The sequence below is a fragment of the Eurosta solidaginis genome, chromosome 2, assembly GCF_040869045.1.
Source record: "Eurosta solidaginis isolate ZX-2024a chromosome 2, ASM4086904v1, whole genome shotgun sequence".
NCBI classification, from domain to species: Eukaryota; Metazoa; Arthropoda; class Insecta; order Diptera; family Tephritidae; genus Eurosta; species Eurosta solidaginis.
In genome coordinates this window covers 270234492-270259792 of record NC_090320.1, presented here as the reverse complement: position 1 = coordinate 270259792, position 25301 = coordinate 270234492, and the positions used below count along the sequence as shown (strand labels likewise).

The following is a 25301-nucleotide window of genomic DNA, read 5'->3' as shown; positions in this document are numbered from 1 at the left end:
TTGTCTAGAATACTTTTATTGCCATAAGTCGAACAAAAATTTACCAATCCTTCTCAAATTTGGTAGCAGCATAGATTCTATGACGGTAACTGTTCTCTGTGAAAATGGGCGAAATCGGTAGAAGCCACGCCCAGTTTTTATACACAGTCCGCCGTCTGTCCTTCCGCTCGACCCTTAACACAATAACTTGAGCAAAATCCGATATATCTTTACTAAGCTTAGCCCACGTACTTATCTGAACTCACTTTATCTTGGTATAAAAAATGGCCGAAATCCGACCATAACCACGCCCACTTTATCGATATCGAAAATTACGAAAAATGAAAAAATGCCATAATTCTATACCAAATACGAAAAAAGGGATGAAGCATGGTAACTGGATTGGTTTATTGACGCAAAATATAACTTTGGAAAAAACTTTGTAAAATGGGTGTGACACCTACCATATTAAGTAGAAGAAAATGAAAAAGTTCTACAAGGCGAAATCAACAGCCCTTGGACCCTTGGCAGGAATACTGTTAGTCGTATTGCATATATAAATAAATTAACAGTACCCGACAGATGTATTTCTGGATCACCTGGTCAAAATTTGGTCGATATCGCGAGAACGCATTCACATATACATCTAAGGGCCACTCGCTTTTAAAACCCTCATTAATACCTTTAATTTGATATCCATATCGTACAAACACATACTAGAGTCACCCCTGTCCCACCCTATTGGCGATATCTCGAAAAGGCGTCCACCTATAGACCTAATGCCCACTCCCTCTTAAAATGCTCAGTAACACCTTTCGTTTGATACCCATATCGTACAAACATTCTAGAGTCACCCCTGGCCCACCCTAATGGCGATATCTCGAAAAGGCGTCCACCTATAGACCTAATGTCCACTCCCTCTTAAAATGCTCAGTAACACCTTTCGTTTGATACCCATATCGTACAAACATTCTAGAGTCACCCCTGGCCCACCCTAATGGCGATATCTCGAAAAGGCGTCCACCTATAGACCTAATGCCCACTCCCTCTTAAAATGCTCAGTAACACCTTTCGTTTGATACCCATATCGTACAAACATTCTAGAGTCACACCTGGCCCACCCTAATGGCGATATCTCGAAAAGGCGTCCACCTATAGACCTAATTCCGACTCCCTCTTAAAATGCTCAGTAATACCTTTCGTTTGATACCCATATCGTACAAACATTCTAGAGTCACCCTTGGTCCACCTTTATGGCGATATCTCGAAAAGGCGTCCACCTATAGAACTAAGGATTACCCCTTTAAAAATACTCATTACCACCTTTCATTTGATACCCATATCGTACAAACACATTCTAGAGTCACCCTGGCCCACCCTAATGGCGATATCTCGAAAAGGCGTCCACCTATACATCTAATGCCCACTCCCTCTTAAAATGCTCAGTAACACCTTTCGTTTGATACCCATATCGTACAAACATTCTAGAGACACCCTTGGTCCACCTTTATGGCGATATCTCGAAAAGGCGTCCACCTATAGAACTAAGGATTACTCCCTTTTAAAATACTCCTTACCACCTTTCATTTGATACCCATATCGTACAAACACATTCTAGAGTCACCCCTGGCCCACCCTAATGGCGATATCTCGAAAAGGCGTCCACCTATAGACCTAATGCCCACTCCCTCTTAAAATGCTCAGTAACACCTTTCGTTTGATACCCATATCGTACAAACATTCTAGAGTCACCCCTGGCCCACCCTAATGGCGATATCTCGAAAGGGCGTCCACCTATAGACCTAATGCCCACTCCCTCTTAAAATGCTCAGTAACACCTTTCGTTTGATGCCCATATCGTACAACACATTCTAGAGTCACCCCTGGCCCACCCTAATGACGATATCTCGAAAAGGCGTCCACCTATAGACCTCATGCCCACTCCCTCTTAAAATTCTCAGTAACACCCTTCGTTTGATACCCATATCGTACAAACATTCTAGAGTGTCCCTTGGTCCACCTTTATGGCGATATCTCGAAAAGCGTCCACCTATAGAACTAAGGATTACTCCCTTTTAAAATACTCATTACCATCTTTCATTTGATACCCATATCATACAAACACATTCTAGAGTCACCCCTGGCCCACCCTAATAGCGACATTTCGAAAAGGCGTCCACCTATAGACCTAATGCCCACTCCCTCTTAAAATGCTCAGTAACACTTTTCGTTTGATACCCATATCGTACAAACATTCCAGAGTCACCCCTGGCCCACCCTAATGGCGATATCTCGAAAAGGCGTCCACCTATAGACCTAATGCCCACTCTAAAATGCTCAGCAACACCTTTCATTTGATTCCCATATCGTACAAACAAATTCTAGAAACACCCCTGGTCCACCTTTATGGCGATATCTCGAAACGGCGTCCACCTATGGAGCTAAGGATCACTCCTTTTCAAAATACTCATTAACAGCTTTCATTTGATACCCATATCTTACAAACATATTCTAGAGTCACCCCTGGTCCACCTTTATGGCGATTTCTCGAAAAGGCGTTCACCTATAGGACTAAAGCCCATTCCCTTTTAAAATACTCATTACCACCTTTCATTTGATACCCATATCGTACAAACACATTATAGAGTCACCCCTGGTCCACCTTAATGGGGACATCTCGAAAAGGCGTCCACCGATAGACCTAAGGACCACTCCCTCTTAAAATGCTCAGTAGCACCTTTCATTTGATACCCATATCGTACAAACAAATTATAGAGTCAGCCCTGGTCCACCTTTATGGCGATATCCCTAAATGGCGTCCATACATAGAACTATGGCCTACTCTCTCTTAAAATACTCTTTAATACCTTTCATTTGATACACATGTCATACAACCACATTCCAGGGTTACCCCAGGTTCATTTTCCTTATTTTGTCTCCATAGCTCTCAACTGAGTATGTAATGTTCGGTTACACCCGAACTTAGCCTTCCTTACTTGTTAATTCTTCAATGGGCATGTGCTACGTAAATATATATATATATGTATATATTAGGGCAGGTCGATTTAAAAATCGCTCATTGCTCTGTGAAAATCGTATTCTAGGGATAAAAATAAGAAACTTTGCCGAAGGAACCATACTTCTCAAACGAATTCTTCGGGTATTTAGTTGGTTAAAATATTACAAAAAGTGTAATTATAGTTGTAACAGTTCGTTGCAGGATTCATTTAAAAAAAATCAAAAATAGAACGAAAAAGAAAGAAATAGAGCGAATAATTTGCAGAAAATCCATGGCCATAAAAGCTCATAATTTAGAAAGGAATGTGTGCTGAACTACCGGTTTCGCAGAGTCCTTAAATGATGCCGGAAGATACCCCAAATGATCCCAAAATAGCCCTGAAATGGCCCCGACGGGATCCCGGACGAATCTCGAAAACCATCCAGAAATGATGCCGGAAGGGACCCAAAATGACCCCGAAAAAGTCACCGGAAACCATCAAGAATTTATCACTCAAATGTACGCAAATATTCCGAAAATACCCCGACTGAATGACGGACGGATCCCGAAACCCATCCAGAAATGATGCCGGAAGGGTCCCCAAATGATCGCAAAATAGTGCAGAAATGATTCCGAAATAGTCCCGAAAAAGTTCCGAAATGACCCGGCGGGATCCCGGACGGATGCCGAAAACCATCTAGAAATGATGAAGGATGGTACCCAAAATTATTCCGAAAAAGTCCTGAAATGACCCCGACGGGATTCCGGACGGATCACGAAACCCATCCAGAAATGATGCCGAAGGGGCCCCCAAATGATCCCGTATCAGCTAAGAAAAAGTGCCGAAATGACCCCGACGGGGTCCCTTACGGATCCCGAAAACGATCCAGAAATGATGCCGGAAAGGACCCCAAATGATCCCGAAAAAGCTCCGAAATGACCCCGACGGGATCCCGGACGGATCCCGAAAACTATCATTAAATGATGCCGGAAGGGTCCTCAAATGATTCCCTAATAGTCCCGATATTACCCTGACGGGATCCCGGACGGATGCCGAAAACCATCCGGTAATGATGCCGAAAGGGTCGCCAAATGATCCCGTTTTAGTCGAGAAAAGGTCCCGAAATGACCCCGACTGGATCCCGGACGGATCGCGAAAACCATCCAGAATTGTTTAGATCTCGATCTGTATGTGCCAAAAACTATTGATTTTGATATTGAGTTATAACAATTTATAGATTTTACACCAGAGGGCCGGAGAAGAGGGAAGGGGGCGGTGGGTGTAACGACTCATTTGACCCATTGAGTTTGTAATATTGGTGAAGGCCAGTATAGGTAAAGTTATACTGTGTAAAAAATATTAAAAAGTAATTGTTCGAAAGGGCGTGGGATCCCCACCCCCCTTTCCATGCTCGAAAAAAATTTCGCTAGTAGACTGTGTCCCAAATTTCATCAAAATCCGTTTAGCCGTTCTGGCGTCACAAAAAAATACAATAATTAAATTATAACTGTTCCTAGGGGCGGGGATTTCCCCCTTTTCAAAAAAATATAGCTAGCAGAACCTTCTAGACTATTGGCTATATGTGTGCAAAATTTCATCCAAATCAGTCCAGCCGTTCTTGCGTGATTGAGTCACAAAGACAAACCTCTGGACAAACATCCAAACTTCCCCGTTATAATATACTTACTAGCCTTTACACGCGGCCACTTCCGCAAGAGATAATAAAATATATGTGCTACTCACGTTAGCCTGCTTATCAAGTTATCTGTATACAAATTATTTTTGTCTAATGTATTTTTTATTTTTGTAATAGAGTAAAAAAATAACTAAATGGGCTGATAACCTGAACGGCACGGTTACATGAATAGTACAATACAGTTCTTTTCGAGTGCTGAGTGATGAGCTGTACGAGCTATACGCAGACATCAACATAGTCCAGCGAATTAAAATGCAGCGGCTGCGCTGGCTAGGCCATGTTATGCGAATGAAAGATGATGCTCCGGCCAAGAAAGTGTTTCTATCGGAACCCGCCTATGGAAGCAGAGGTAGAGGGCGGCCCCCACTCCGTTGGAAGGACCAGGTGGAAAACGATTTAAACTCCCTTGGTGTGACCAATTGGCGCCGGTTGGCGGAGCGAAGGAGCGACTGGCGCGCCTTGTTGGACGGCCATAACCGTTTAGACGGTTAAGCGCCAATTAAGTAAGTAAGTAAGTTCTTTTCGAGTTAAAAAAAAAATACATTTTGTTTTTAAGTTCAATTAATTGATATGACAGGGATGAAGGAATTACTATTCATAGAACAAAGTAGCTAAAACCCAAGAGAATTTTTAGATGAAAATAGTGTTGCTTTTTCGGTTATTTAGTTGGTTCAAATATTACAAAAAGTGTAATTATAGTTATAGCAGCTCGTTACAGGATTCATTTAAAAAAAATCAAAAATAGAACGAAAAAGCTGTGTTGGATATTAAAGATAAAACATACCGAATTTTAATTACGAATAATTTGCAGCAAATCCATGGCCATAAAAGCTCATAATTTAAAAACGAATGTGTGCTAAACTACCGGTTGCGAAGAGACCTAAAATGATCCCGGAAGGGTCCCACGTGGTTGGCACTTTAAGATAATTTTGTTTTAAATTGTTGTTAGGATAAACATTTATATGTTAATAAATAAAATAATAAATAAATGATATCAAAATAGTAACGAAATGATGCCGCCGGGATCCCGGAAAAATCCCGAAAATCATCCAGAAATTAGCCAGAAGGGGTCCCAAAATGATTCCGAAAGAGTCCCGAAAAAGTCCCGAAATGACCCCGACGGGATCCCGGACGGATCCCGAAAACCATCCAGAATTGATCGCGAAATACTCCCAAAAAAAGTGCCGAAATATTTTTGACGGAATCCGATATAGCCCTGAAAATGTTCCGAAAGTACGCTGCCGGGATTCCGTATGAATCCCGAAAAACATTCCGAAATAATGCCGGAAGGGTCTCCAAATAATCTCGAAATAGCCCCGAAAAAGTGCCGAAATTACCCTGACGGTATCCCGAAAACCATCCAGAAATATCTCTGGGGTGATCCGCAAATGATCCCGGAAAAGTCCCGAAATAACTCCGACGCGATCCCGGACGAATCCCGAAAACATTGAGAAATTATCCCGAAATGGTCCCAAAATGATCCCGAAATAACTTCGACGGGGTCCCGGACAGATCCCGAAAATCATCCAGAAATCAACCCGGAGTGGTGGAAAAATGATTCCGAAATAGTCCCGAAATGACCCTGACGGGATACCGGACGGATCCCGAAAACCATCCAGGATCCGCAAATTATCTCAAAATAGTCCAGAAAGTCCCGAAAAACTCCGATGGGATTGATCCCGAAAATAATCCAGAAATCATCTCGGAGGGGTCCCGAAATGATTTCGAAATAGTCCCGAAATGACCCTGACGGGATGCCGGACGGATCCCGAAAACCATCCAGAATTGATCTCTGAAGGGCCCGCAAATGATCCCGAAATAGCCCGGAAAAAGTCCCAAAAAACCGATGACGGGATCCCGGATGGATCCCGAAAACCATCAAGAATTGATCTCTGAAGGGCCCGGAATTGACCCCGAAATAGTCCTGAAAAAGTCCTGAAATTAGCCCGACGGTACCCCCATAACCATCCAGAAATTATTCCTGAAGTATCCTCAAATGATCCCGAAACACTCCCAAAAAAGTCCCGAAATGTTTTTGACGGAACCTGATATAGCCCTGAAAAAGTTCCGAAAGTACGCTGCCGGAATTCCGTATGGATCCCGAAAACCATCCCGAAATAATGCCGGAAGGGTCTCCAAATGATCTCGAAATAGTCCCGAAGAAGGCCCGAAATGACCCTGACGAGATCCCGAAAACCATCCAGAAATGACTCTGGAGGGTTCCCCAAATGATCTCGGAAAAGTCCCCAAATAACTCCGACGGGATCCCGGACGAATCCCGAAAATCATTCAGAAATCATTCCGAAATAGTACCAAAATGATCCCAAAATAGTCCCGAAAAAGTCCCGAAATAACTCCTACGGGATCCCGGACAGATCCCGAAAATCATCCAGAAATTATACCGGAGGGGACCCAAAATGATGCCGAAATAGTCCCGAAAAAGTCCCGAAATGACCCTGACGGGATCCCGGACGGATCCCCAAAACCATCCAGAATTGATTTCTGAAGGGTCCGCAAATGATCCCGTAATAGCCCAGAAAGAGTAACGAAAACACTGCGACGGGATCCCGGACAGATCTCGATAATCATACAGAAATTATCCCGGAAGGGTACCAAAATGACCCCAAAATAACTCCGACGGCCTCCCGCACAGACCCCGAAAATCATCCACAAATTATGCCGGAGGAGTCCCAAAATGATTCCGAAATAGTCCCGAAATGAGCCTGACGGGATCCCGGACGGATCGCGAAAACCTTCCAGAATTGATCTCTAAAGGGTCCGAAAATTATCCCAGAAAAAGTCGCGAAAAAACTCCGAAGGTATCCCAGACAGATCCCCAAACTCATAGAGATAGGATCTCTGAAGGCTCCGCAACTTACCCCGAAATAGTCCAGAAAAAGTCCGGAAATTAACCTTACGGGATCCCGAAAACCATCCAGAAATTATTTCGGAAGGATCCCCAAATGATCTCGGAACAGTCTCGAAATGACCCTGACATTGTCCCGAAGAAGTACCAAAATAAACCCCAACGGGATCCCGGACGGATCCCGAAAACTATACAGAAATGATACCCGGAAGATTCACAAAATGATCACGAAATTGTCCCGAAAATTCCCGAAACGACCCCAACGGGATCCCGAAAACCATCCAGAAATCATCCCGGAAGAGTTCCAAAGTGATCCCGAAAAAGTCCCAAAAGAGTCCCGAAATGACCCCGACGGAATCCCGGACGGATCCAGAAAACCATCCAGAATTGCTCTCTGAAAGGTCCGAAATTTACCCCGAAATAGGCCTGAAAAAGTCCCGAATTGACCCTGACGGGATTCCGAATACCATCTAGAAATGATCCCGGAATAGTCCCGAAAAAGTCCCAAAATAAACCCGGCGGGATCCTGGACGGATCCCAAAAACTATACAGAAATGATCCCGGAAGAGTCCCAAAATGAACCCGAAATAGTCCCGAATTGACCCCGACGGGATCCCGGACGGATCCCGAAAAACATCCAGAAATTATCCCGGAAATGTCCCAAATTTATCCCGAAATAGTCCCGAAAAAATCCCAAAATAACGCCGACGAGATCCCGGACGGATCCCGAAACCCGAAATGATCCCGGAAGAGTCCCAAAATGATCCCGATGTAGTCCCAAAATGATCGCGAAAAAGTCCCGAATTGACCCCGACGGAATCCCGGACGGATCCCGAAAACCATCCAGAAATTATCCCGGAAGAGTCTCAAAGTGGTCCCGAAAAGGTCCCGAAATATCCCGAAATGACCCCGTCGGGATCCCGGACGGACGCCGAAGACCATCCTGAAAAGATCCCGGAAGGGTCTCGATATCACCCTGCTCACTTTGTAAGCCCTCGACTTATTTGACCCATTGAGTTTGTAATATTGGTGAAGGTCGTACGTAAAGGTATAATTTGTAAAAATTGTTAAAAAGTAATTATTCGAAGAGGTCGTGGGACACCCTCACCCCTTTCCATATTCGTAAAAAATTTCGCCATTAGACTATTATCTCTGTCCCAAATTTCATCAAAATCCGTCTAGCCGTTCTCGCGTAATTCAGTCACAAAGACGAAAAAATACAATAATTATATTATAAATGTTGCTAGGGGGCTTGGACCTCCCCCTTTTCAAAAAAATATAGCTAGTAGATCCTTCTAGACTATTGGCTATATGTGTGCCAAATGAGGGTCCCGCGATTTAGAGATACTATGACATTTTTTTAATTCAGGAGAGTCTTTAATTGTTCCATGTGCAATTTTTAAGCCGAATTTCAAAAGCAACGAAAATCTGCATATCGTTTTAAATAGTGAAGTGTGAAAAATTAAAATCTATATATATAAAAATAAAGGCTAACATGTGTGTTAGTTGGTCGCCGGTGTTTGAAGAGATGCGTTGGTCGATTTTGTTCAAACTTTCACACAAGTTGCGTAAACCTCACGCTGTGGTTACTACAGGTACAGGGTCTCAAAACGTGGGCCAGTGACTGCCTAGACAGTGTTTATACAATATGGATATCAAATGAAAGCTGTTGATGAGTGCTTTAGTACAGAGTAATATATTATCCATAGACGGACTGGGACTGGGATTAGGACTAGGACTGGGACTGAGACTCGGAGCGGGACTGGGACTGGGACTGGAATAAAATACATACCACCCTCTGGGACAGGCAATAAGGGATGCAGAAGAATGAGAAAAAATTGAGAGAAGAGAAAAGAGAAAACAGAGGAGATTGAGAAAGAGATAGAATGAGACGAAGATGGGGACAGATGAAGCGAAAAAGAAGGAGGGAGGAGTGAATGAAACGATTAGGAAAAAGTGAAGAGGGGGAAGGGCAGAGTCAGGTGGAAAAAGCTTATTAAAATGTATGCAGATAGGACAAATTTAGGGAAGAACAACGTCTGTCGGGTTTTCTAGTAATATATATATATTAGATATTAGATATTACATTAAGATTAAGATTAAGATATATATATAAATAATTTACTTTTGCTTTAAATACGTATACATACTTGTACATATATTTATATATACATATATTTTTTTAAAAAATATAGGTCAATGAACCCTTGCACTCTTTAAAGTTGGGATAGGTCAGAAATTTTGCTATGTAGAAACATTAGGGTGATTCATTTGATCCCACGAAACTGAAGCTCCGGGCATGAGCCAGTGCATACGCCTCGGCCAGTGGACATAAAAACAAACTGTAGAATGTGTGAAGGCTATACATATTTATGGTCATATGTGGCAGGTAACAATGGATTTTGGAGTGTTCGAGAAAAAAGTTTTCCGAAATATTTATGGTTCTGTCCGTGACGACGACGGCAAGTATCGAGGGAGGGACTATGATGAGCTATACGAGCCCAAAAGTTTCGCTGGCTAAGTTATGTTATGGATGAAGACGCTCCGGCTAAGAAAGTATTTCAGCCGACACCGCAGTTTGGAAGCAGAGGAAGGTATTCCTCTCCACTAAGTTTGGAAAGGCAGGTGAGGAAGGACTTCTCCTCCTTTGGTCCGCCCAATTGACATCAGTTATTGCGAAATAGTGATATTGTAATGCTCCCACGAGGTGGGAATTGCTCCTTAAGAACACATGCAAAGAATACTTTCTCACGTCGCATAGCGGCACCAGATATGGCCTTAGCATGTAAAAAGAACGACGTATGCAGGTCTCCAGCTTCTTATCCCAATCACAAGCTTTCTGTTACATAAAATGACTGGAGGAAAATATACTTTTGAAAATAATTTAAGATATATATATCTGGATACACACAATTTCATTCTCATTTGATTTGTGAGTCCGCCAATTTACTAAGTATCTTAGTGTACAATAATTGCATTTTATTTTATTTACATATATATCCAATTACATCAAGTTATGCACTTAATCCATAAAAAAGCTATTGAACGAAAGAATTAAGAAAACAAGCTTTTTATTGATTGTACGGAGGAGCTTTTAATGTATGCGTGCTTTTATCTGCATTAAAAACGCTTTTGGTAGGTGCACAACATTTTAGAACGCGCTGCCATAAAAAAGCTCTATACACTGAAAAAAATTTAAACAGTAATTTTTCCAGTTATTTTACACAAGTCCATATGAAAGGCCGGCTACAAAAAATTAATTTATTTAAAGAGTGAATAAAAGATAAAGTTATGAACTTATCAGTGAAAACGAAGTAAAAAAATGATTTTTGAAAATGAAATGCCACATCAATAGGGACAATCAGCTTGCTATTATACTTTACCATATCGATACTTTTGCATTCGATATCGATATTTTATAATTGTTACTTTTCTACGAAACTTCTCGATAATAGGTGAAAATATGCATGGAAAGAAATACATTTTTTTAAAATCGGCACACTCTTTTACGGCAAACGTTAAAAAAAATTAGATTTTTTTTTATATTTTTGTTTCCAAAAATGTTTGAAAATTATTTATTACTTCCTTTATATTAGGTCGGTTGAATGTTTGTCCGCTTTTAATACAAATCTTGCAATGGATTATTTAGTAACTTCTCATTGGGCTACAAACGTGAAACTTTACACATAGGTTAGAACGCCGTGACAATGCACAACAGGAAAAAAATCCGTTACGTGGCGCACGAATCTAAATAATTAGATAAGAATTTGAAAATTTTCAAACCAGCTTCTAAGTAAGTTCTCGATAAGCTAGAGACTTGAAATTTCAAACTTAATTCAGAGGTCAATGACAACCGATGACACGATAAAAAAAGACTCGCTAGGAGGCGCACTGGATGAGATATTTAGAAAAATCATATGAAACGGAGGGAATTTTGGGATTGATTTTTATGTAAGTTCTCATTGAGCTACAACTGTAAAACACAGATAGGATAAGATACCGAGAAAATTTAAGAAAAGGAGAAAAAATTCCTTGAGGTGGCGCACGGTTCGAAGTATTTGGAAATTTGGTGTTTTGAGATCGATCTTAAAGTAACTTATCATTGAGCTACAAACATGAAAACTCAGAGACAGGTTAAGACACCGTGACAAAGGAAAAAAGGAGAAAAAAATTTTGTTAGGTGGCGCACGGATTCGAAAAAATTAGATAATAATTTGGAAATTTGAGACCGGGTTCTAAGTAACTTCACGATAAGCTAGAGGCTAAAAATTTAGAGCTTAATTCCGAGGTCGATGACAGCCGATGACACGATACAAAAAGTTTCGCTAAGGAGCGTTCGGACTGAGATATTTTGAAAAATCAAACGGAACGGAGGGAATTTTGGGAAAGATTTTTATGTAAGTTCCCATTGAGCTACAACTGTAAAACTTAACAGATAGGTTAAGACATCGAGAAAACGTAAGAAAAGGAGAAATAAAATAAAAAAAATTTAGACACTTCCTTTATATAAATGGGGAATAATCAGCGAAAAATATCTCCTTATATAAATACATATTCTTGCTAAACTTTGATTTTTAAATTTTGACATAGAAATTGCAAAAATGTTTATGATAATTAAAAATACAAAGGTGGAGCGCAATTGATGGACTAATAATATCTCCTTTCCTACCAACTTTCCAATCCAAGCAATGTGCGCTCCATCGTTATATTTTTACTTCGCATAAATATTTTTGCAATTTCTATGTCAAAATTTAAAAATCAAAGTTAAGGAAGAATATGTCTTTATATAAGGAGGCATTTTTCGCTGATTTTTGTCCATTTTTATAAAGGAAGTGCTTAAAATTTTTTTATTTTATTTTTATTACTGTTATTAAGTGAGAAAACAAATGAGCTTTGTTGTGCAAAATTGGTAGTGGCCATTAAAAAAGTCATACAACATTTAGAATTTTGAGATTAGCTTTTATGTCGCTTCTCGATAACCTAGGGACCTGAAACTTTGAATATGGCTTAGTGCCCAATTGGATTGTAATATACAGGAAAAAATTCTTCTAGACGAGGCAGGGATTGAGATATTTAGAAACTCCATTTATGACATTTGGAGTCGTACGATCGTTTTAACTGACTTCTCATTGAGCTAGAACCTTGGACGCTAACACATAATTTTGATAGCGCAGATAATGCACCACAAGATGAACATATATATCCGCTAGGTGGCATACGGGTCGGTATATTTCAAAAATCGTAAGTAATTTTTGAGAGAATTCCCATTGACCTACAAATTTAAAATGTCATACGCAGTTCACAGCCCGACGGCAATGCATTCAATAAAGGGAAACATTTTGTGAGTGGCGCCTGGGGTGAGATACTTAGAAATTTCGAACAAACGAGGAACTCTTGCGATCAAGTTTCAAGTTAGTTTCCATTTAGCTACAAACTTGAAACCTTAGACATACATAGATCAGACGGTCGACACAATTCAAAAACAGGAGAAAAAAAAATCATAGGATATATGGAATTTTTTGATACGTCTCTAAGTTACTTCCAAAAAAACTAGCTAAATAAAGTTTAAAAGTAATTTCAAAGGTCACAAAGTTCTGCTAGGAGGCGCACGCATTGAGAAATTTTAGAAAAATGGCACTAAGGATAGGGAGAATTTTGCGATAAATTTTTAAGAGACTCCCCTGAGATACAATCTTGAAATTACACGCATCGGTAGGAGACCAAAACAGTGTAAAAGAGAAAACGTTCGATAGGTGGCGAACGGATCTGCGGATCTAAATTAGATAATTCGTACAAGACTTGGATTTTTGCTATCAATTTTTAAGTAGCTTCCCGGTAAGCTTTATACTACAAATTGTTAACGTATTTCTGAGGACAAAGTTAGTAGAATAGGTTGAGAGGATTTTACTCTCTACTTATACACAGCCCACGCTTTTAATTCTGAATTTGATGATTCTGTTAGTAACTAAAACTTTATTATATTTATGATAAATTCTTCTACCTTCTACTACCCACTCCCCAGCCAGCATTTTTTGAAAATTTTGATCAAAAAATATTCAAATATCATACCCCAAGATGATTAAAAACGTTCAAATTTAAAAGCATTTTCTGTTCGAAAATTAACGTATCGTCGGGAGAAAAATGTACCATAAATGTGATTATTCTTGAATAATCTTTTATGATTCCTTTTTCGAAACGCTTTTTATTCATATTTGATATCATTGTAAAATTGAGCTTTAATAGTTTTATAGTAATATTTGACTGCTTTTCACAGTCATTTTCTGATCATATTCGTGAATATATTTCAATCGTTTTGGTTAAGATTTTTGAATGCCATTATAATGCATTTATTCTTCATATCTCATTCAAAAAAGGATACTACATAATCTTATTTCATCAGGGGAAGAAAGCATGCTAAAGTGAGCTATTCGAACCACAGCTAACTCGCAAACAAACTTGACCGATATACAACTGCGACTATAACATCCAACATCAGCACAATCGTCTGCATCTTAAAATACGGATACGATACGGGATGTTGAAGCCGTATTCAGGTATGTCAAGATAGTTTCACTTACCTGGAGTTCAAATAGCTCACAACATATGTATGTATTGTCCAATCATTATGTATTTTCTGGGAAGCTGAAGGTGAGAAATTGTTGGGGAAATCTTCGTTCACGAGCAGCATTACATGATTTTTGTCTTGAAGAATATCTTTTGCATAGATTATAAAATTTTTATATATTTTTTCTTAGCTTCATGATTGAAAAAATATGTGTATGTGAAAAAAATAAAATTTTTAATGAAAAGTAAAACTTCAACAAGTATAAAATTCATTATTCAGCCAACAAATATATTCATAAAAGATTCAGAAAGCTGAATGAAGAATGATTATAAATTTTTGATCACCTAAAGTAAACACATTTGATTCAAATATGATTCCAAAATGTGATTGAAAAACTATATTCAGTTTTTGATCATCAAAGGTAAGCATATTTGATTATTCTTTTTGTTGGTTTTTATGAAATATTAAAATTTAGTCATTAAAGGACTTCAAAAATGATTTCAGAAAGTGATCGAAAAATGCTTTTTAGCTTTTCATCATCAAATGTATTCATATTTGATTATTTCTTTTGTTCAATTGTAGTATAACTCATTATTTAGTCAGAAAGAGTAATCAAAGTGAGTGGGTCAGCATTTAGGTGATTCAATTTTGAATTTCCCTACATATCAATACAATTTGATTACTCTTTCTGACTAAATAATGAGTTATACTACAATTGAACAAAAGAAATAATCAAATATGAATACATTTGATGATGAAAAGCTAAAAAGCATTTTTCGATCACTTTCTGAAATCATTTTTGAAGTCCTTTAATGACTAAATTTTAATATTTCATAAAAACCAACAAAAAGAATAATCAAATATGCTTACCTTTGATGATCAAAAACTGAATATAGTTTTTCAATCACATTTTGGAATCATATTTGAATCAAATGTGTTTACTTTAGGTGATCAAAAATTTATAATCATTCTTCATTCAGCTTTCTGAATCTTTTATGAATATATTTGTTGGCTGAATAATGAATTTTATACTTGTTGAAGTTTTACTTTTCATTAAAAATTTTATTTTTTTCACATACACATATTTTTTCAATCATGAAGCTAAGAAAAAATATATAAAAATTTTATAATCTATGCAAAAGATATTCTTCAAGACAAAAATCATGTAATTCTGCTCGTGAACGAAGATTTCCCCAACAATTTCTCCCCTTCAGCTTCCCAGAAAATACATAATGATTGGACAATACATACATATGTTGTGAGCTATTTGAACTCCAGGTAAGTGAAACTATCTTGACATACCTGAATACGGCTTCAACATCCCGTATCGTATCCGTATTTTAAGATGCAGACGATTGTGCTGATGTTGGATGTTGTAGTCGCAGTTGTATATCGGTCAAGTTTGTTTGCGAGTTAGCTGTGGTTCGAATAGCTCACTTTAGCATGCTTTCTTCCCCTGATGAAATAAGATTATTATGTAGTATCCTTTTTTGAATGAGATATGAAGAATAAATGCATTATAATGGCATTCAAGAATCTCAACCAAACCGATTGAAATATATTCACGAATATGATCAGAAAATGACTGTGAAAAGCAGTCAAATATTACTATAAAACTATTAAAGCTTAATTTTACAATGATATCAAATATGAATAAAAAGCGTTTCGAAATAGGAATCATAAATGATTATTCAAGAATAATCACATTTATGGTACATTTTTCTCCCGACGGTACGTTAATTTTCGTACAGAAAATGCTTTTAAATTTGAACGTTTTTAATCATCTTGGGGTATGATATTTGAATATTTTTTGATCAAAATTTTCAAAAAATGCTGGCTGGGTAATGTAACGTAAAATCTTTGTGATTAAAAATTATTTTCTATTTTTTAGTTCGGTAAGCTATAGAAGCGTAGTCTTTTAAGCTATTATTTATATTTAATATTTTAGTTCGATTAATTTTGTTTGTAGAATTCCATGTTTTCGAGCACGGGCAGAAGTGCGCCTAAGCAAAATTTGGAATAAAGAATTCCGAGGCGCTTATTTTCCTATATTTGACTCCAAGGAGAAATTGTGTAAAAACCTATTGTTAACTAACATAAAATTGATCCCGTGGACACTGCTTGCTTTTGTGTTCGACTCACCTCAATGAAAACATAGTACTGGTCTTTTTCCCGAAATAGTCACATGGTCTAACGGAAATTTTATAAATGGTCACTACACCAAATTTTGAAGCACCCCAAAGTTAATTGGTCCTATGGCCACATTAAATGGCCCATTTACCGTATGTCCAATTCCAATGGCCATAAGGTAAATCGGCTTTATGACCCCTTTGAAGTGGTCATAAGGTTAGCTGTGCAGAGTTTCAATTAACCTTATGGCCATTCCCGCAATCTTGGGGAACGGCTCGATTAGTCTTCATACCTAAATCGCTAAAAGCCAGTCACCTGCACCCGAAAGACTATAGGCCTATTCGTTTGACATCTTTTCTACTCAAAACTCAAAACTAGTGAGATTAATAGATGTGTGTATAAATTAAAAAATAAAAGTCGACTTATTCTCTTCAGCACAACATGCTTACACTAAAGGAAAGTCAGTCGATACTGCATTGCATAGTGTGGTTATGAATAGAGAAGGCGCTGCAACACCAGGAATATGCCTTCTGGACATTGCCGGAGCTTTCAAAAATGTCTCGAAAACAGTAATCATGGACAGTCTCAACTCGATTGAAGTTCATCCAGCTTTAGCAAATTAGATCGGCTCTCATGTTAGGCTGTAGAATGATCACATCGCAATGGAGTATGTGCGCGACAACGAAATCTATAAACAGAGGAACGCCGCAGTGTGGGGTTTTATCACCAATGCTGTGGACGCTGGTTATAAACCAATTACTTCGGCGGTTCGACGGAGGACCAGTCAAACTTAAGGCATATGCAGATGATGTTTCTGTCATCATGAGCGGCAGATGCCTATCAACAATCAACTCTCTGATGGATCAGACACTTCGGGATGTACATGCCTGAGCATCTGAAGTGGGGTTAACCGCCAAACGCGAACAAAACCTTTCTAGTATTAATTACTAGGAAGTATAAGGTCCCTACTATGCCTAAGCTTGGAGGGGTAACCCTGCAAGAAATATATAGTACAATATATCTAGGAGTTATAATAGATAGTAAGTTGTCGTGGAAACACCATGTGGAAGAGAGAGCGAAGAAAGCCTCCGCGACACTCTATGCATGCAAGAGGATGCTAGGATGCACGTGCGGCCTATAACCCAAACTCTCTCATTGGGTATTTACGGCAATTGTCAAACCCATATTTTACTATGGGGTTCTTGTTTGGTGGACAACCACACAAAGAAGTACGTACAGTAAAAAACTTGAGAGTTTATGCAGAGTATCAATGATTAGCATAACGGGAGCCTTAAAAATTACCCCGACAGAAGCATTGCATGCCATTCTACACATCCCGCCTGCAGACCTAACGTCCAAAAGCATCGCGTTAGCAACTGCAATTAGGCTTAAAGCGTCGGGGCAGCTTGAGTGCACGCCTTATTGCCACAGCAGCAGAGTTAGACGGAAGTAAAACCTGTAAGCTTATTACCAGTAATTGAACACAAATTCTAACCGCAATAAGATAATAATAGCATAACTGTTATTGCAATGAATGAATTATTTGCCGAACGTATAGATTTAGTTGAATTGACGTGTTATCACTTCTTCTAACAAATTAATTTCCTTATAAGATTAAATACTTTTCCTAACATATTTTACATACACCTTTTCTTAAATGAAAAGAAAATTCCCCCAAAAACTTGGTATGCATTGTACGATTTCAACACGGAACTTTGACTTTCATACTTGTTAATATTATCTTACTTGCACTTCACCAAATCCGTATAATCAGCCTCAGAAAGAGCATATTCCGCTTCAATCGGAGCAGATTTTGTTCGACGAGATCGCATTTTACTAGATGAGTTATGTTGACGACTTTCACTTTGAGTAACTTTCTTGCGCTTTGACTTTTTAGCACTTTTATTGAGCGGATCGCGACGCATGGCAGCTGCATTGCTGCCTGTAAAACTAGCATCACTACTACCCGTTGTTGCTTTTACATTTACACGGCCATTACCACTACCACCAGCAACATTATTATTATCTTCCTTATTTGCAGATGCTGCAGCTTTCTCCGCATAACTATCGCGACACCATGAAGGCGTTAAAGTGCGTATCGCATTCTCGGTATCATTATAACCTTCATAATGAAAACGCTTACGAAAATTTATGTTTGAAAGAAATTCTAGCGTTTGCCAGACATTCATTGTGTTCGTTTCGAAAAAGTGCTCATCATCGACTGACCAATCCTTGTTGTTTGCAATACGATTTGCCAACATCATTGTAACGGTTGTAGGGTTAGATGCAGTATAAGAGTTTGGCTGCCAATAAGGTTGATTGTTGGTGGTTGTGTAAGGCATTTTGATGGTGGCGTCAAGGCTAAATTTCTAATTTGGTGAAAGTTATTCGATGCGATTGCTCACTTTTTTATACTCAGCTGAGCAGAGCTTACAGAGTATATTAACTTTGTTCGCATAACGGTAATCCGTAACTGCATAAACTAATCGAGATAGATATAGACTTCTATATATCAAACTGATCTGGGAGAAAAAAGAAATTCATTTAGCCATGACTGTCCGTCCGTCCGTAAACACGATAACTTGAGTAAATTTTGAGGGATTTTGATAAAATTTGGTATGCAGGTTCCTGGGCGCTCATCTCAGATCGTTATTTAAAATGAACGAAATCGGACTACAACCACGCCCACTTTTTTGTTATCGAAAATTTCGAAAACCCGAAAAAGTGCTATAATTCATTACCAAAGATAGCTAAAGCGATGAAACTTGGTAGGTGCGTTGACCTTATGACTCAAAATAGAAAATTAGTAAATTTTGGACAATGGGCGTGGCACTGCCCACTTTTAAAAGAAGGTAATTTAAAATTTTTGCCAGCTGTAATTTCGCAATCGTTGAAGACATCATGATGAAATTTGGCAGGCACGTTACTCCTTTTACTATATGTATGCTAAATAAAAATTTGCAAAATCGTCACAGGCCCGCTTAAAAAAAATTTAATATCTTTACAGTATATATGTAAGAAAATTATGTCAACATTCAACTCCAGTAATGATATGGTGAAACAAAATACAAAAATAAAAGAAAATTTCAAAATGGGCGTGGCTCCGCCCTTTTTCATTTAATTCGTCTAGAATACTTTTAATGCCATAAGTCGAACAAAAATTTACCAATCCTTGTGAAATTAGTTAGGCGCATAGATTCTATGACGATAACTGTTTTCCGTGAAAATGGGTGAAATTGGTTGAAGCCACGCCCAGTTTTTATACACAGTCTGTCACGTCTGTCCTTCCGCTCGGCCGTTAACACGATAACTTGAGCAACAATCGATATATCTTTACTGAACTCAATTCACGTACTTATCTGAACTCACTTTGTATTGGTATAAAAAATGGCCGAAATCCGACTATGACCACGCCCACTTTTTCGATATCGAAAATTACGAAAAATAAAAAAAATGTCATAATTCTATACCAAATACGAAAAAAGGGATGAAACAGGGTAATTGGATTGGTTTGTTGACGCGAAATATAACTTTAGAAAAAACTTTGTAAAATGGGTTTGACACCTACCATATTAAGTAGAAGAATATGAAAAAGTTCTGCAGGGCGAAATCAAAAGGCCTTGGAATATTGGCAGGAATACTGTTCGTGGTATTACATATATAAGTAAATTAGCGGTACCCGACAGATGATTTTCTGGGTCACCCTGGTCCACATTTTGGTCGATATCTCGAAAACGCCTTCAAATATACAACTAAGGGCCACTCCCTTTAAAAACCGTCATTACTATCTTTAATTTTATACCCATATCGTACAAACACATTCTAGTCACCCCTCGTCCACCCTTATGGCGATATCTCGAAAATGCGTCCACATATAGAACTAAGGCCCACTACGTTTTAAATAATCATTAGCTCATTTCATTTGATACCCATATCGTACAAACGCATTCTAGTCACCCCTGGTCCACCTTTATGGCGATATCTCGAAAATGCGTCCACCTATAGAACTAAGGCGTCCACCTATAGAACTAAGGCCCACTCCCTTTTAAAATACTCATTAACACCTTTCAATTGATAGCCATATCGTACAAACACATTCTAGTCACCCCTGGTCCACCTTTATGGCGATATCTCGAAAAGGCGTCCACCTAGAAAACTAAGGCCCACTCCCTTTTAAAATGCTCATTAGTACCTTCCATTTTAAACCCATGCCATACAAACACATTCCAGGGTTACCCTAGGTTCATTTTGCTAAATTGTAATTTTCCCTTATTTTCCCTTATTTTGTCTCAGCTGAGTATGTAATGTTCGGTTACACCCGAACTTAGCCTTCCTTACTTTTTTTTGTTGTTGTTGTTATTTATGCACTTATTTATTTCGCTTGGTACTACCAACCAAATTTAATTTCAATTCCATTTTAAATATAAATTTTCAATTTTTCTTTTACACAAACTTTTCGCATTGCACTCGATTCCAGTGCACACATATGCTGCACACTTAACAACAACTCATAAACCTCACATTTATTTGATGTACTCGATTAAACTACAATTGTGTGCCACCGACACGTTGCGCCAAATATGCGACAGGCTAAAACTTTTGGTATGGCTTTAAGCTTTTGCGCTGTTGTTGGTCCTTAGAACCTGCTGGCGCACAACCACTTTTAAAACTATTTGCCATTTTCATTGTTTTGACACCTTGGCAGTAACACTTTGACATACTTCCCAACACGCCACTTAGTAGTGTACTAGCCCACCTTTGTTTACCATATAATCTTCCTTACAAAGCAGGCGCATTTGGTGGGCGCTACGCAACAGTTAACAGTTGCGTTGTTGCTCAAAATCGTGTGTGTGTCGTACAGTCATTGATAGGAGAATAGCAAATATTGGCTTGTTAGCGTGGCCTTTATTGTTCTCTGACAATTCCTGCTTAACTTTATTTTAATATATAACAATGCGCCAAAGAGGATTTTGCATTCCTAAATTGGCTTGCAGAAAAAATACAGTATTTAGGAATTTTTAGTAAAAGTCATTAGGTTAGGTTAGCTGGTAGCTGCCCTCATAAGCACATACATTAAATGTAAGGCGCGATAACCTCCGAAGAGATCTAAGGCCGAGCTTCTGTTCCAATTTGCGTCGTGCTCCTCTTGATTTTCCCTACAAATTTGCCGGACGGGACCTGCATGTTTTATGCCGACTCCGAACGGCATCTGCAAGCAGATGAGTTTTCTCTGAGAGCTTTTCATGGCAGAAATACACCCGGAGCGCTTGCCAAACACTGCCGAGGGGCGACCCCGCTCAGAAAAATTTTCTTCTAATTGAAAAACCTTATTTCTAATATTTAAGAATACATGAGTTTAACACCGATTTATAATAATTGAATTTCAATTATTATGTTTTCTTATTTCTAAAATTTTAATATTGCTTTACCCGGGGTGCGAGGCATAAGGTGTGGTGGGCGGAGCACGCTACCATCACACCACGGTGGGCGCCTGGGGCTCTCTTGGACGACATGAAAGTCCTTTGTGATACCACATACAATAAAAAACCGCTGACGCAGCTATAGCTACTTAGAGAATCATTGCATAGCAATGATACAGTTTCCAATGAGACCGTTCTCAACCTTGGATAAATCCTCCGGAGATCCACGTATGTCGCCACCGAAGTACTTTCTACTCCTAGTTCTGCCAAACGCTGGGCAATCAAGTATAAAGTGATTCGATGATTCCACTTCATACAGCTACAGCAGGATGGAGCTTCCCATAGAAGTCATCCTTGTGTAAAAACTCAATCCGAAAGTTCTCTGCTTCCAAATACGGCTGCCGATAGGAATATGTTCTGAGTCTTCTTCAGGATCTGGCGTATGGTATTGATCTGGTCTATAGTATATTTACCAGGTCTGAAGAAGTGCAACGTCCAATCAATTCGTTGACTTTGTCCAACAAATAAATACAGAAAATGTCTGTAGATTGAACAAGACTCATATAAAATTCGAAATAAAAGTTGGAAATATATGGAAGTTTTGGAGTTTATGAGGCGATGTCAAAATTGGTCCTCCTTTTTTGTTGAGATATCCAGAGAGGCGTATGCACCATTCGAGAATTACAAGTAGGGGTGTGCGAATATTCGAAAATTATTTGAAGCGAATCAAATCGAATTATTCGATCCGAATATTCGAATTATTCGAATAGTTCGAGTTATTCGAATTTAGTCGAATCGACACCCCTATTAATGAACAAATTAAATAAAAAATTTAATAAATTAAATGAATTTTTTTACGTTCACTATAACTAAATATTTTTGTGATATGACGAAATTCCTCGCAAAGCTCGTAAAACGTGTAATCCTCGCAAACTTATATAAGAAATCATTTAATGTAAGAAGTTTCAATGGTTACGAGGCGATTGCGAATTTGAGAATTCGACACTGTCGATTATTCGATAAAAGCTGTAATAGGCTATTGTGGATCCCTTTTGGCGAAATCTACATAAAATTCTGATGAACGCCTAGGATTGTACTGCAATGATTCGATGACTGTGTTTTGGTATCTGACAAAAATAAAAACAGTTTTAGACCACTTCAAAATTTCGAAATTTCAGATAAAAAACATGGACAATTTCAAAAGAACAGCCCATATACAAAAAATTGTGTAATAACTAAAACAAATTATCAACATTTTATTGTTTCGACATAAGCTACTTCACGCCATTAATATACATCTGAGGGACTTAAAAAAAAAAGTGAAAATAATATGATGATTTCGCAAATTAAAATTTCATTTACTCCAATTCATGTGCATTCCACTACAGCGCACCACACCTTTTCACAAAAAAAAAATGCGATTGTCATAGTCATTCAAAATGAAAATAAATATTGGCGCACAGTAGTCACAATTCGGCAAAGTTAGAGCTATATGAGCTGTGATCTCGTGGAGCGTGGCGCGACTGCACGTGACTTTTTGCTAAATTAACACCCTCGATGTGAGCATGAAAAAAATAAAATAAAAATAAAAACAATCAAAACTAACAAAAAACAAGTGAGGAAGCCTAAGTTCGGATGAAACCGAACATTTCATACCCTGCTGTACATTTGAAATGCTGCTGTTGTTTGCTTTGTGTGGTTAATAATGATAAAAGGCTGCGCATTAATACATATACATATGGTTCTATTCTGAACTATTTTTCGTTTAAAAGCAAAAAGGATACAGAGGCTAATAACACAAATGACAGGACAATAAACAAAAACACACAAGTGCCATTGTACTAAAAAGCGTTATTACAAAAAACAGGTACAGGTGTCTAAGTTTCATTTCAGATAAATTACTTTTCCGTTTAAAAGAAAAATGTTTCCTCATTTCCTCTTACAGTAAAACTTGACAAGTGAAATATCATTGATTCAAAACTATTTTTTGTTAAGTTATAGCTTATTATTCTAGTCTACGACCTTTTTAAATTTATTTGATATCTAAGTTGCCGTGGTCTTTGACCGATCACGTCCATTTTTACTAGAAATATTTTCTGCTATAAGAAAAATATATGTACGCAATTTTGTTACGATATGGGAATTTTTCTTCGAGTTATTTTAAAAAATTTTTAAAATTTTTATCAAGAGTCTCAATATCAGTCCACACGTCAAATTTCAACATTCTAGGTGTATTATTTAGTAAAAAATCTGGTTTTTTGTGTTTTCCAAAATGTTATATATATAAAAAGCGGCCGTGGTTATCATCCGATTTCGCGCATTTTCAATGCCAATCTATTCTGGGTCCAGATAAGCTCATCTACCAAATTTGGTGAAGATATCTCAATATTTACTCAAGTTATCGTGTTAACTGACAGACGGACGGACATGGCTCAATCAAATTTTTTTTCGGCCCTGATGATTTTGATATATGTAAGTCTATATCTATCTCGAGTCCTTTATACCTGTACAATCAACCGTTATCCAATCAAAGTTATAATACCCTGTTTACAAGTACAGCTGGGTACAAAAAAAGCACCACTAGTTGCAGCAGGCGATATTTGTGTGGTGTGTGTGTGTGTATGTGTGTTTTTTCCCAATGTGCCACAGTTCATGAGCTCGTGCCCGTCATTATGTAGTTCAGTTGAAAGCGAAAGCAAGAAACTCTTGCATACCTCAGCTGGCGCCCGAGATGAAAGTCTAAAATTTTGTTTTTTTGTTGTAAATTGTTGTGTGCAGTTTATGTTGGCGTTTTGCATGATTTTCTTATTCGTGTTCCTTTTAGACGTTGTTTGTTTACAAATCTTGAGTATTTTGATTTGCAACTTGCTATCGCTTGCTAAGTGTTGGAAGTGTTCATGGCGACACAAAAAACTTGCAACCCGTTTTTTGCTTCATGCTTTTGAAGGTGTCTTAAGAGCACGCGTTTGTCGTCTGGCGAGGTAAGTGTGCGTTTAGTATGTCGCTCATAGCGTGCCGCGGGGCGTGTTAGCTGCCGTATCCCAAAATACCTGTAGGTATGTACTCACTTGTATCTATGTGCCTACCTTCTCGAAAGCGTGACAAATAAAATGTGGCAGCTAAAAAATTCCAGTACGTACCAATTGCACTGCTCATCGTGGTGGGCGTTGTCGGTCGGAACTATCACTTTAAAGAAAACAAATCAAACTAAAAATGCAAATTGATTTTAGTACATTTTGTCTCAAGCTAACTTTGCATGCAAGCGCTGGTATAAAGTTTTTTTTGAGACTTTTTACTAAACTTTGATTTCATTCAAATTTAGCAGCGTACACAGAGAACATGATTGCGTGTTTTGATTGACGCTTAATTATAGATATTTAAAGTTTGCAAAAATTATTATTCAAGTGTGTAATAAACAATTTTGGCTGGCGCTCAATGAACAAAAAATATTACTTAAATAAATATTAATAACTCTTTTAAACAAAATATTTAGTGCCTGTAGACACGAGATTATTATTTTTTTTTTCAAAGAGGCAGCAGAAAATTAGTGCCTCTATCGTAGAAAGATCGACCAAAAGAGAAAAAGAAAAGGGATTTGCTGGGAGTGAACCACACAATTCGACGAAAAACACTGTAACTACTTCTA

General features: G+C 38.2%; 1 protein-coding gene across 1 annotated transcript in view; it reads right to left on the bottom strand.

Moving 5' to 3' along the window:
• LOC137242768 (golgin subfamily A member 6-like protein 22) overlaps positions 1–18680 on the bottom strand; it is a 102939-nt gene extending 84259 nt beyond the window's left edge. The window contains exon 1 of the mRNA XM_067770020.1: positions 17982–18680. Coding sequence (XP_067626121.1) covers positions 17982–18577 — 596 coding nt within the window. The 5' untranslated portion in view covers positions 18578–18680. The remainder of the gene's footprint in view (positions 1–17981) is intronic.
• Positions 18681–25301: the final 6621 nt, after the last annotated feature.